The sequence below is a fragment of the Podarcis bocagei genome, assembly GCF_964188305.1.
Source record: "Podarcis bocagei genome assembly, chromosome: 3".
NCBI lineage: Eukaryota > Metazoa > Chordata > Lepidosauria > Squamata > Lacertidae > Podarcis > Podarcis bocagei.
The window spans coordinates 72747957-72760798 of NC_138127.1; the positions used below are offsets into that span (position 1 = coordinate 72747957).

Consider the following 12842-nt stretch of genomic DNA (forward strand, 5'->3'; position numbering starts at 1 on the left):
GCTTATAGACAGCCCATTTGCAGCATGAATATTCTAAGATGGGGAAAGAAAGCTAATAGCCTCTTTCATTTGTGATGGTGTGAGACATTTTTCTCCATGAAGAAGAAGGTCAAGGAGGTAGTCCTTGGCTAGGTTTGCATAGAGGGTCAGAGAACGACCCAAATCTATGTGTAGCAAGCGTTGTCTTTGGTTGGGAGTGGTGGTGGAGTTTGGCTGGGAAACGCAACAGCAGCTTGTTGGAGAGACATGGCCCAAGCGTGCATGTCATTACTTTTAAAGCACTATGGTATCACTTGATAAACTTTTCCTAAAGAATTCTGGAGCCCTATTGCCTTACCGGAGCAACCGCTCTCACAGCACTTTCATAATCCCTTTTTTGTGGAAACTTGGGGAATTGTAGGTGACCAAGAAACAGAATGAGATGTAGCCTATGATTCTAAACACACGTGTATAATTGAACTGTTAAATGCTAATGAGCACAATGTGCAAAGTATGGTTTTGTGCTCTAACTTAACAGTTACTTGGGAAATTGGTTTTAGGGACCTAGTGGAAAACTCTGGCACTGAGAAAGATTAGTATTATGATATCACTAAAAGAGTGCCCAGAACTACTCAGGAAGCTTAGAAATCCCAAAACATTGTGATTTTTAGCTGGACAGTATAAGTTGTGAGTTTGGACCTGTCACACCAATAATCAGGTTAAGTCACACCTAAGTCACATTTTGGTCTGCTGTCTTGTTTCAAAATGGCACACGGAGTCCAAATGTCAATGAAGAGTGCCGCCTCCACCTTGGGAATCCCCTTGTCAAGTTTGGTGACAATATATTGAAAGACAGCCAAACGTACACCAAAAATAGGCAAAGTCACAATCAGAATGGTGCCTGGCAAAGACCACCCCCCCACATGCACATTGGGAATCCTCATGCTGAGTTTCGCAGCAATATATTTAGAGGCAGCCAATCCTTTGCCAAGAAACAGATGAATTCATGCAAAACTCACATTTTGATCTGCCATCTTGTTTCAAAATGGCACCAGGCATCCAAACATTGACATAGACCCCCACTTGCCTCTTGGGATCATTCATGCTGAGTTTGGCAATGATATCTCGAGAGGCAGCCCAGCCTCTAGATGGTGCGTATCTTTGGTGCATCATTTAAAATATAATGTAACATTCTGCTCACTCGCTCACAAAGAATATACAACAGAGAGGGAGATGGACCTGGTTTGTTCAGCCTTAGCAGTAGAAGGATCATCATGGCTTTGTGAAAGCAGACTTGTGATTCAGGCCTAAAGTGGACCTGCTCCTTGTACACAGCACCCCTGTGTCCATAGAATGGGGGGGGGGGAGGGAGAGAGACTACTGTAATTAACAGAAACAAAAGCTGAAACAGAACTTTGCAAATACAGTGGTACCTCGGGTTAAGAACTTAATTTGTTCTGGAGGTCTGTTCTTAACCTGAAACTGTTCTTAACCTGAGGTACCACTTTAGCTGATGGGGCCTCCCGCTGCTGCTGCACCACCACTGTGCGATTTCTGTTCTCATCCTGAAGCAAAGTTCTTAACCCAAGGTACTATTTCTGGGTTAACGGAGTCTGTAACCTGAAGCATCTGTAACCTGAGGTACCACTGTAAAATCTTACTCAGAGATTTTTGATGAGTTGAATGACTGAGATAAGCAAGAAGCATGTTTAGCATTGACTGTCCCAGAGATGTTAAGTGCACCCATTTACTTCCTTTCAAGTATATAAGCAAATGGTAGTCAGCTGCCGCTATTTAGCAAAGCAAAATGTTGGTGCAGTAATAGCACAAATCTTTATACAACTGGCACTGGGTAGCCTAGCTCTTTCTGTTCAGGATGTAGAGTATTGCAGTGTGTCTTCATGTACACTGAATTTACCTGAGAGGCTAGATGCACATTCTGGTTTTTTTGTACACCTCGGCTGCCACAATGAAAGGTATTTGCCTAGCAACGGAGATTGTATAGTTTGCTTCCAAGTTGTCAGCAACACTTTTGTGTGCATCTCCCCCTGCATCTGAGTAGATGCTTGTATGTATCATTTGTGCAATAAAGTGGGTACCTTATGATAAATAGCAACAGCACTGCTGCACTTCTGTGCAATAAACCGTTTGTGGTGGTTTGTTTTTTTAAATAAGACATTTCATGGTAAAAGTAATGGTGGGGAAATGTGGAACAACTGCCACTTGACAGCAATGTTGTGTAGCATCCACACAGATGTTGTGCGAACAGATCAAGATGAACACTCTATAAACAGGTTTTCTGGAAGCAACCCTACAACATTACAGTTGGGCTTGCATCATGATTCCATCCCATTATTGGGTGGGCAGGTTCTGTGCCCAACTGCCAGTGTGGTTCATGCACATCTTAGAATGTAATGTGTCCTTCCGCATATAGTCCCAGGTGGGTTCTTGGAAGCCTGTTTAAACTGCATTAGCTGTGTGAGTCGGCTTTTTATGAATTCTTCCACCCACTATTCCTGGGTTTCATTTTGTTCTGAAGAGGAGAGAGAAACTGCTCTGATCTCAGTGGATGAATTCACTGTGACTGTCTTAGTGGTTCATTCATCTTTTTGAACAAGGTAAGTCAGAGGACATTCTTGTGTTGGGAGAGAGGGGAATACTTGACATCTTGTGTCTTGTTTTAGAGGAGGAAAACTGGAGAACACAAGCCTATAGAGGAAGACCTGCTGCCCTCTGTACAGTATAATGAAACCCTGTCTCAGTGGTCTGGCAAAAGAGGCAGTATCGGCAATAGTCTTAGCACAAGGATGGAAGAATGAGGAAACCCAACGAAAGAACAGTGGCAAGAAAAACTGATGAGCTATGCGGAACTGGCTAAATTGACATATAAACTGCGTGACAAGGACAATCGTGACTTCAAGGAAGAATGGGAACTTTTTACAAATTATTTAAAAAGGCAACAAAATGACTTGGACTCCTTGGCAGGTTTTGAATGAACATCCACATATTTATTAGTTGAACACATGACAAATAAGGCAAGGATATGTACAATTAATAACATGCAGAGAACAATATGTACGAAGAAATCAGAGAGGGGAGCTGAGGGAAGTCCTTGGCGGGGGGGGGGGGGGAGAAGGAGGGATGGGGGGGGAAGGAAAAGAGGCAGTATCATGTGCTGTAATACCCTATTGGCCTGAATATAAGTCATATTTTTTCCTCCAAATTCTGACCGTGAAAAATTAAAGTGTGGCTTATATTTGTGACCTTACAAAAAGCCTGGTGCAGCGTGAGGTGAGTTGCCCCCCCCCCCCGCAGAATGTCTCTTCTTGCCCAGCCACCCCCCCAGCTGTTAGCGAGTGCCTGGGCGGGCTGCTGCCGCCGCCGAACGCAAACCTCCCCCAGCTGCACTGTATAGGGCTGTCACTTTGAGGAAGTGCCCTGTGCATGTCCTCTAGGGCCACATTTTTTTGCTCAGACCACATGGTCACCGCCATGTGTTGTCTCCCCCCCCCCCACTTTGAATTTTAAAGGTTCGGCTTATTTGCCGGTGCGGCTTATATTCAGGCCAATGCAGTAAATGTTTTGAAATGATTTTATTGTCTGCCTTCCAGTCCAAAAAGGAATTCAATTTTTATTTTGTTTTATTTTGATTTCTGATCATCTACTGAAAATGTCTCTGCTTGTTCTTGTCCTCTAGCAATTTGTCTTAACTCTTCAGTCAGTGCAACCTTTGGCACCTTGTGGAGATAAACTCCTCTTAGGAGGTTGTTCCAGTGCCTAACCCAAGTCTTGTGGTAACTGGTGTTCTAATTTTTGTTTTATCATATAGACACAGACGTTGTTTGCACACTAGCATTTGAAATGGAGGAGACACCAGAAGCTCCAGATGCTGGTGAGGGCGCTGCCCCAGAGCCTGTTCCTGAACCAGAGGCACCCACGGACTCGGATGCTGCTCCTGGTCCAGAGGATGCTCAGCCTCCCCCAGATCCTGACGCAGGTCCCCCAGCAGATGCTGAACTCGGCGGCCCTGGGGCACCAGAGGCTGCAGACTCTGGACCTGGTCCAACAGAGGAAGGAGCTAGAGAAGCTGCTGAGGATGGAGCTAGAGAGGCTGCGGAGGACGGAGGTAGAGAAGCTGTGGAGGAAGAACCAAAAGAAGTCTCTGAACGTAGTCGACCTAGACCCCCTGGCCGTGGGCCGGCAGACGCCGCAAGCCGTAGAACATCTAAATTCCGCCGGAGCACCAGTGGGGTTCAGTCTCTGCAGGAAACTCTAAAGGAAAAACAGGTTTGTGTGTCAGAGTTTGGGATGTGTGTGTTTTACAAGCCCTTCCACTTAAATTTAGGCATATTAGTGAGATGATGCGTTATACCAGGGGTGTCAAACTCAAATTCATCGGGGGCCGCACCAGCAGTTTGTAGGCTGCCGCGCATGCGCTGAAGGCTGCCGCACATGCGCTGAAGAGGCGGCTTTCTTGTGTAAAAAAAAAAAAGCGAGAATAAAAGGTGAAGGCTGGCGGCCGGCGGCGGCTACACAGGCCACATGACGAGGTCTGGCGGGCTGGATTCGGCCGGCGGGCCTTGTGTTTGACACCCGTGTGTTATACAGTCATACCTCAGGTTACAGGTGCTTCAGGTTGTGTTTTTTTGGGTTACGGACCGCTGAAACCTGGAAGTACCGGAACGGGTTACTTCTGGGTTTTGGCGGTCGCACATGCACAGAAGCACTAAATTGTGCTTTGCACATGCGCAGAAACGCTGAATCGCAACCCGCGCATGCGATGTGGGTTGCGAACACTGTGCATTGTGAATGTGCCTCCTGCACGGATCACGTTCGCAACCCGAGCATCTACTGTACTCAGTTGATGTTTTCCTGTCCAATACACTAACTAGGCACAACTGTTGGCCCTCAAAAGTCTTTATGATGGAAAGGATATACAGTGGTACCTCGGGTTACATACGCTTCAGGTTACATACGCTTCAGGTTACAGACTTCGCTAACCCAGAAATAGAGCTTCAGGTTAAGAACTTTGCTTCAGGATGAGAACAGAAATCGTGCTCTGGCGGCGCAGCGGCAGCAGGAGGCCCCATTAGCTAAAGTGGTGCTTCAGGTTAAGAACAGTTTCAGGTTAAGAACGGACCTCTGGAATGAATTAAGTACTTAACCCGAGGTACCACTGTAAACAGCTGGTAGTTCAAGTGTGTTACCCGATCCCTGCATTACTACAGACAATAGAAACTGACTTTAAACTAGTAACGTTTCAGGGCAGATCCTCCAGATCCCTCAACTAGGCAGAGCATTATCCCTTCAGCTTCTGCCGCCTCCGCTTCTCGGCTGTTTTGTCTTGAACTGACAATGGAGTTTTTTGGGCATGTTTTGAACTGGCGGGGAGTTGTTGTAGTTGATCTCATATTAGCCAAATCCATTCCAGACTGTGCCGAGAGTCTGCCCTTCCGCAACCATAACGTAGTTTCAGGCTCTCAACCATTGTTCTTTTATTTTTATTGTTTCAGAGACAGAGTAATGGAGAAATTCTCAGGTATACAAAAATGAAAGTGTAGCAGTAGAGCTGGTGGTGGGGAGGACTTCAGACTGAATGTGGCCTTCCAGTCCTCTCTGTCTGGCTCTCAGAGCTGTTACCAATCCACGTTAAATTTGCACCCTAAATGTTTCTGCTTGGCTGTAACGTGCCTGAGCTCTCACAATGCCTCTAGCTTGCCTGGAAGGATACAGAGGGGTGTGTGGGTGTGCATGGAAACTAACTTACTGTAGAAAGGTACAATTTATATTTGTTGAGTCACCCTGTCACTTATATCCCTACCCACCACTGACATGTGGCCCTCAAGAGGCTACCCAGAGGGGAATATAGCCCCCCACGCTGTATTAGATAGAATCAGTTTACGGAAAAGTTTTAAATATGCTATTAATTTATTTATTTGCTTATTTATACAGCACTACCCAGAGGGGTTGACAATACAGAAAAGTATGCAAGAGAGACAACTGAGGAAGGTGGAGGGGAATGGACATGACAGGAGGGCGGTGGGAGATGTGATTATTATAATTACACATACTAAGGTGTAATTGTGGTATGGTTCTGGGACCTAGGAAACAAAGGTTTTGCAGGAAAAAGAAGAAGTCAAAATTCTTAACACATTTTCTTTCCATTAGGCACGATTTAAAGAAGCCAGGGAAGGCCGGAAAATGAAAGTTAATGCCGCATATAAATATATATTTGAAATTCTGTCAGACAGACTTGGACTAGACGTCGTAACTGTGGAAGAGCTAATTTTAGACGGCCCAACAGTGAGTCTGCTTTACAGATGTTGCTTTTACAGTTAATAATTTTTTTAAAGCCTTGCTCACTAAATCCTTAATCCTTTTAATGTCAACACATTCATCTCTTAAGCCAGAAGTTTTCAACCTTTTGGGGTCCACGGCTCCCTTAATCAACTACACTCTTTCTGTGGCACCCCTGTGGGACTCAGGAGTCTAGTAGTGTCACCCCTTGTGTGTGGAGCTGGCAGCCTCTCACCCTTTTTCGAACATACTCCCTTGTGGAGTGTTCCCTCAGCCTCCACTCTCCCCCCCCCTCCTTGGGAGTGCTCTGGGCAACTGCAGCTGCTATCCCTCGTCTCTGAGCTGCCCCCCTTGCCCCAAAGAGAGGTGCCTCCTCCCACTGCTCTACAGGGGCCTGGGAAGCACCCCTTGGCCAGCCCCAGAGGCACCATTCGCCTGGGGAGCTTGTAGCCAGGGCTGCTGCAACGAACAGCTATGCAAACCTTTGGGAGGCAGAGATGTGAAAGGGCATCAGAGGAGGGAATGAAAGAGGGCTAGAGGCCAGAGTTGCCCACAGCACCCCTGACCATCATTCATGGCACACTGGATGAAACCACTGTCTTAAGTTTATACAAGCTTATTAGCATCAGATTGATGACAACCATCACATAGTACCAATAGGAGACCCATGCTTCTTCCAGGTCAGATTTCCTGTTGGTTGCAAATTGCACAGAGGATGCAGCTCAGAAGAATTTAGGATAGTCCCAAGAGCTCAAGTGTATGGTCAATTATTGTGACTCATAACATTAATTTAATTGAAGAGCAGGGCTACTGAACAGTTATCATAAGAGAGAGGCTCTTGCAATGCTCTTCCTGAAGTGCTTGGGGATAGAGTACAGAGGTCTCAGCTTTGTCCCTTACATGTCTGTGTGGTGTGTGTGCATGTGGTGGGATTGGTAGCTGTGAGAGAAGTAGGCAAAAGGGGAAAGGGCAACAGAGAAAAAGGGAAATTCTCTCTTAGAGATCATTAACAATTAAACAGCCAGTGTTGTGATGCAGTTATACTTCATGTGTTAATTTAACATTGTGAGAGTGAGGGAAAGCAAACCTTCATGTTAACTGAAGTCTACTGATTTTAGTGAATCCATGCTGGAATCTCCCAATTGTTTTGTTGCCTTGTTGCCTGGGTGGCAGGTGGAATGGTATTCCGACCCCCTGTCCCGCTTTCCCTTTCATTTACTTCAAGCATGTCAACACCAGGCTAGCATAACTGGAGATCCTGGGGACTGGACCCTTCTGGGGATTCAAAGTCATCAGTGCACCGTCAAAAAGCACCCAGTTTGGTGGCCATTCCACAAGCCACTACCCACTTGAGCAGAGTTGAGGCCACACACTAGCAGTGCATCTATCCATTGACAGAGGCCAGTGGAGAGATGGTTGCATTGCCAGCCTAACTCTTCCAGCTAACAGCATCGGGGGTAAAGATTGCCCTATAAGTCAGGATCTGCCCACACTTCTGGAAATGATTAAATGTGGAATAAAATTAGAATAAGAGGTGATATACAGGGTTAGTCATACTCAGAGTTAGACCAGTTGACACCAATGGTTTTAACTTAAGACTATAGATTTCAAGCAATCTACTCTATGATGACTTAGGCTGTGTGCATACCATACATTGAAAGCTGCCCCTCCACCCAAAAGAGAATCCTGGGAAGTTAACCCAACACAGAGCTCCAATTCTCAGCACCCTTAGCAAACTACAGTTCCCAGGATTTTTTGGGGGGGCGGGGCGGCAGATGTGCATTCACTTTGCTTTAAATGCATGCAATATACACAATCTTAGTTGGATATGCCTTAAAGGTTTGTTTTGTTTACAAAATTAAAGTAAGAAGAAAACCACACATACGGCAAAGTAGTTATGGCTGCTGGAAATACTTCTGAAAAAGACAAAGACAGCTTGCATTTTTCTTTCAGTGTTGATGAAAATGTTTGGTAACTCACTATGTAATCTCTTACCAAGCAAGTTTGCTTTCTTTTAAATAAAAATAATTCAGCGTTTTGGCAAGATGTTGACTTTGAACCACCTTTTTTCATTTCAACAGTTACAAGCATTTGACAGTTTTTTGGTCAAAGGAGGAAGCAGAACACTGAAGTTCATTTATCAGGAGGGTGAAGCTCCTGGTCTCGGTAAATGTTAGCAATTATTTTATTTAACCTTCCATTTCAGGTGAAATTGAGAAGTTCTTTTCGTCACACTGGATCTAGTAATAAACTTCTGTAAATCATGAGGCCACGGTATAAGCAAAGAGGCTGTAAAATATTGAGTTTTGATATCGCCTCCAGCCGTTAGGTAGTAGTACTACACAATTTGGCTTCAATTGGCTCTTTTAGCTAGTATGACATCCAAAATTAATCCCTGGATTTCTAATATAAAAGGCTGCCATGTTTCTTTTTACTTCTACAGTCTGCCTAACCAGGAACCTGTCTATCATTATTAATAAAAAAATACAGTTGATAACAATTCAAGTGCTGGTTATTACCCATAATGCCCTAAAATGTAGGTTTAGTGCTATATTTGAAAGACCACCTCCTCCCTTGTAAAATTGTCCACTTAGAGCTTTCATAATTAGTGGCCTTTGCCTTGCCTCTGGTTGGCTGGGCAAAGGATGAGCCTTTTCATTTGCAGTGCCCAAGTTGTGGAACCAGGAGCCCAACTGACCATCTTTACTGGCATTCTTGCATGGTACCAAAATCTTTTTGTCTTGGTTTCCACATCACAAGAAACCACACAAGAAACCAAACAAATCTATGCTGCATACATTGCAATAAATTATCAAACGTGACTGCAGCATAGGATGGGCTCATGGCAGTAACTAGATCACTTTATGCATCATTGCAGCTGATAGCATTTTTCAGATAAAAGTGAGACATTATGGTTGTTAAAAAGGTGCTTTTTTGTTTTCAGAGTGTGGTAGAACAATTCCAGGAGTGCTGAAAGGAACCAAAATGATGAAGTTGTACGTACACGAATCTCCAGACAAATTCAAAGGGCTATGTTTATTTTTTGTACGTGCCAGGAATGACACTGCCGTGAATGTCAAAACTATGCATGAGGTATTCTCACCACCATCATTTGCAGCACATCCATCAGATAGGCAAGGGCAGTGGCAGGTGGGGAGAGGTTCCATAAATGGTAGGGACTTCTGGGAGGGTGAAATACATTTCTCTGTGGAGACCCAGTTTTAGGTCCCTTTTGGTTAAGACTAGGCAAGAGGATACGATGGAAGGAGGGAGTTTTCCTCTCAACACCTTTGGAGGCAGGTGAGAAAGGATTATTAATTTTAGAACCCTCAAAGACTGTTGCATAACTGATTTTTGTGCTTTTGACTTCTAATACCTATCTTAATGCTTGGTTTTCAAGGACATATACTTTTCAGTACTGGAAGGAAGTGAAGGACTCCTGCTTGGGATCAAGAATATCCTCGCAAATCTTTTTCTGCCATCTGTCCTTGCCACAAATAATTGGGGCGCTTTGAATCAAACCAAGCAGGGAGAGTTTGAAAAACAGGCTTTTACTGAGACGCTGAACAGATATATGGCATTTTTGGATGGTAAGACCTACTGTGAGAAAGGAATGAGCTCAATTAATCTCAGATGTTTGATTTTGAAGTATTATGCCATTTGTGTGTTTATAAGAGGGATTCTCTCCTAATTCATGCGGTGCATGACAAATCTGTGCATGCTCACTCATATAACAAGTGAAAGTTCACTTGTTGAGAGAGCGAAATGAGAAGGTGTCATGGAATGCTCACAGAACACACTAGACAGGAATTTAGACGAGAACTCTATTGTCGGTCTCTGACAAAAACAGAACAGCAGCAGGAAACTTCTTACCCCACCCGCATACAACTAAGTCCATTGCTGCCCATCAACTAAATGGCAATGTCCACAGAGCAATTGTGCATCTCTAGATCCTTTCTTCATGAGGATTACCTATGTCAAATCAGGGTGGGGATATATTTTTGTTAGGTTTTGAAACAAATACCTCCTAAGACACTGTGTGCCTCTTTGTCTGTCTCGAACACTCAGCCTTTAGCACTGTGTCTTATTCCCATCAACCATGGGCTTTCAGCCTGAGTCTCTGGACTCAGTGAGGTCTAAGGGTGGGTGTCCTGGTGAACTGGTGAACTGGTGAGCCAACTCCCCCTGGTCCCAGCATGTACTAAGGACTGTACTGTGGGGTTCTCCCTTTCCTCTTCCAAGAAGATAATGTCTGATTCAGGGTACAGGAGCCTGCAGGTCCTAACAAAGTACCTCTTGTATTACCACCAGAGGCATGTTTCTATGATGTGTTTCTTACACTGTAAAACAAGTCCCAACACTTAACCAAGTACTCAAGACAGCTGACTCTAAGGATCAGTCCAGTTCAACAAAGCCCTGTGAAAGCAAGTTCAGAGTCTGTGGCCTTTTGTAGAATCATAGCATTGTAGAGTTGGAAGGGACCACAAGGCCAATCTAGTCCAACCCCCTGCAATGCCAGGATCTCAGCTAAAGCACCCAAAGATGTGCCTTTAGTCTGCACACCTTGTTTGGCACTGAGAGAACCCTGCCAGACATGGGCACACACACACTACTGTATCTTTAAAACAGAATTCTGCCAAATTCCCTTGCACTGCAATTCCCATGCGCCTATCAACCAGCTGGTTGTTTGGTGCTTGGGAATCACAGCACAAGGGCCTCTTACAGGTGGATGGAGCAAGTCATCTGGCCATCATCTGACATCATAATGACAGCAGGTGTTTGACAGGTTGGTCGTCCTGCCCATATGTCAAAGTTGGCATGCAGGGATGGGGCTAAAATCTAGTAAGCTGTAGATAGCAGTGATGAAAGGTACCTCTTAACATCAGAGAATCTGTGTCTCATCAAAGCAGCATGAATCATAATATAGCAAATAAAAATAACACAAATCTCATGAAGGAAGACATAACACATATTTTGTATGTCATTTTTGATAGACGATTATATTAATCAAAGAAGATAGACTGTTACAAAGTTATAAAATTATGTGACTATAGATTTATTAAATATTTATCAAAATATGTTCTGCTTTGATAAGGAAAGCCACAGGCACACAGTATCGTAGCTTTCATATAAAAATATTGCCATGGTTGAATTCTCTGCTGTAAGAAGCCATTTGGACTTATTATGTACATTAATGTCATGCACTATAGCTTCTAAGTGCTGTGACATTTCAGTGAAGTGCATCTTTTGATAGCACAATCTAGAAAACACTGGAGCCTAACTCAGCACAGCAATGTGACTGTTTCACACTGTGAAACTATTTTTTTTTTCTCTGAGTAATGCAAGGCTTGGAAAATTATTGTTGCATTAGAAAAATAAGTTTTATGTTTAATTGAATTTTGGGCTCCCTTCTGCCTGCTCATCTTCAAAACACCTCTGGGCCCCCTGCTCCATGCATTTTTGTTTCCTGCAGGTGGAATTTTCTATTGAGGTTTGTGAGGAGCAGCTACCTGTTGCCACTCAAGGGCAGAGAGGACACTTGCTTAACTCGTATGCAAAATGCATATAGGTCTTCTCTTGAAATGGAACACTTTTTATAGATCAAATGGTAGAGTCTGAGTACATTATCTATGTTGGGTTGGATCCTCAGTCTAGGAGGACAGGGGGTTGGGAGCTTCTCCCCCCCCCCCCAGTCCAATGTCTTGCAGCATAAATTAATAACACAGAGTCTTCTTCAGCAAAAGAATAAAAGCTTTACTGAGTTAAAATAAACTTGTTTGCAAATAACAGCATAGTGAACAGAAGATTAAACTACAGTGGTACCTCTGGTGGCGAACAGGATCCGTTCTGGAGGCCTATCCACAACATGAAAAGAGTGCAACCCACAGTGGCGCATCTGCGCATGCGTGGGTTGCGATGTGCCACTTTTGCGCATGCCCATGATGTCATTTCATGCTTCTGTGCATGCGCGAGCGGTAAAACCCGGAGGTAACCGGGTCTTCCGGTACTTCCGGGTCGCCATGGGACGTAACCTGAAAGAACGTAACATGAAGCGGACGTAACATGAGGTATGACTGTAGCTTCAGACCATACACAGAGTTACTGAGTCACACAGAGGCATGATGCACCAACAGTCTCCACCACTGAGCACAGGCTCCACAGAGCATAGGCTCCACCCCACCACCTGAGTCTGCCTGCAATCAGATACAATATTTATACAGAGAATGTATCATCCTCAAGATGAGTCACAGTGATTCAGCATGCCTAAATGATTCTGCAGCTTTCCAGCATTTTACAACATTTCTAGACTCCTTTACTGCTTCCGCTCTCAAATATCTTTGTCACATCCAAGGAGTCGGGTACCCCATCAAAGGGATGGGTCTTTGTGGGTGTGTGCTTCTGTCCAGACACCCAGATGAGAGCTGATGGACCATAGCACCCCCAAAATGGTGATCTTGGGGGTGGGAGTTGCCCCAATTTGATGTACATCATAAGATGATCATTAACCCTGCCAAATAATCAACACGCAGATGGGTTGATTGATTCAGGATACACACCCAATGCCT

At 44.4% G+C, this 12842-nt stretch overlaps 1 protein-coding gene across 1 annotated transcript in view; it reads left to right on the forward strand.

Moving 5' to 3' along the window:
- The first annotated feature begins 2475 nt into the window (after window positions 1-2475).
- DNAH8 (dynein axonemal heavy chain 8) overlaps window positions 2476-12842 on the forward strand; it is a 129896-nt gene continuing 119529 nt past the window's right edge. Inside the window, exons 1-6 of the mRNA XM_081186333.1 lie at window positions 2476-2597; window positions 3809-4266; window positions 6148-6282; window positions 8358-8442; window positions 9221-9369; window positions 9677-9866. Of these exons, the coding sequence (XP_081042459.1) occupies window positions 3841-4266; window positions 6148-6282; window positions 8358-8442; window positions 9221-9369; window positions 9677-9866 (985 nt within the window). The 5' untranslated portion in view covers window positions 2476-2597; window positions 3809-3840. The remainder of the gene's footprint in view (window positions 2598-3808; window positions 4267-6147; window positions 6283-8357; window positions 8443-9220; window positions 9370-9676; window positions 9867-12842) is intronic.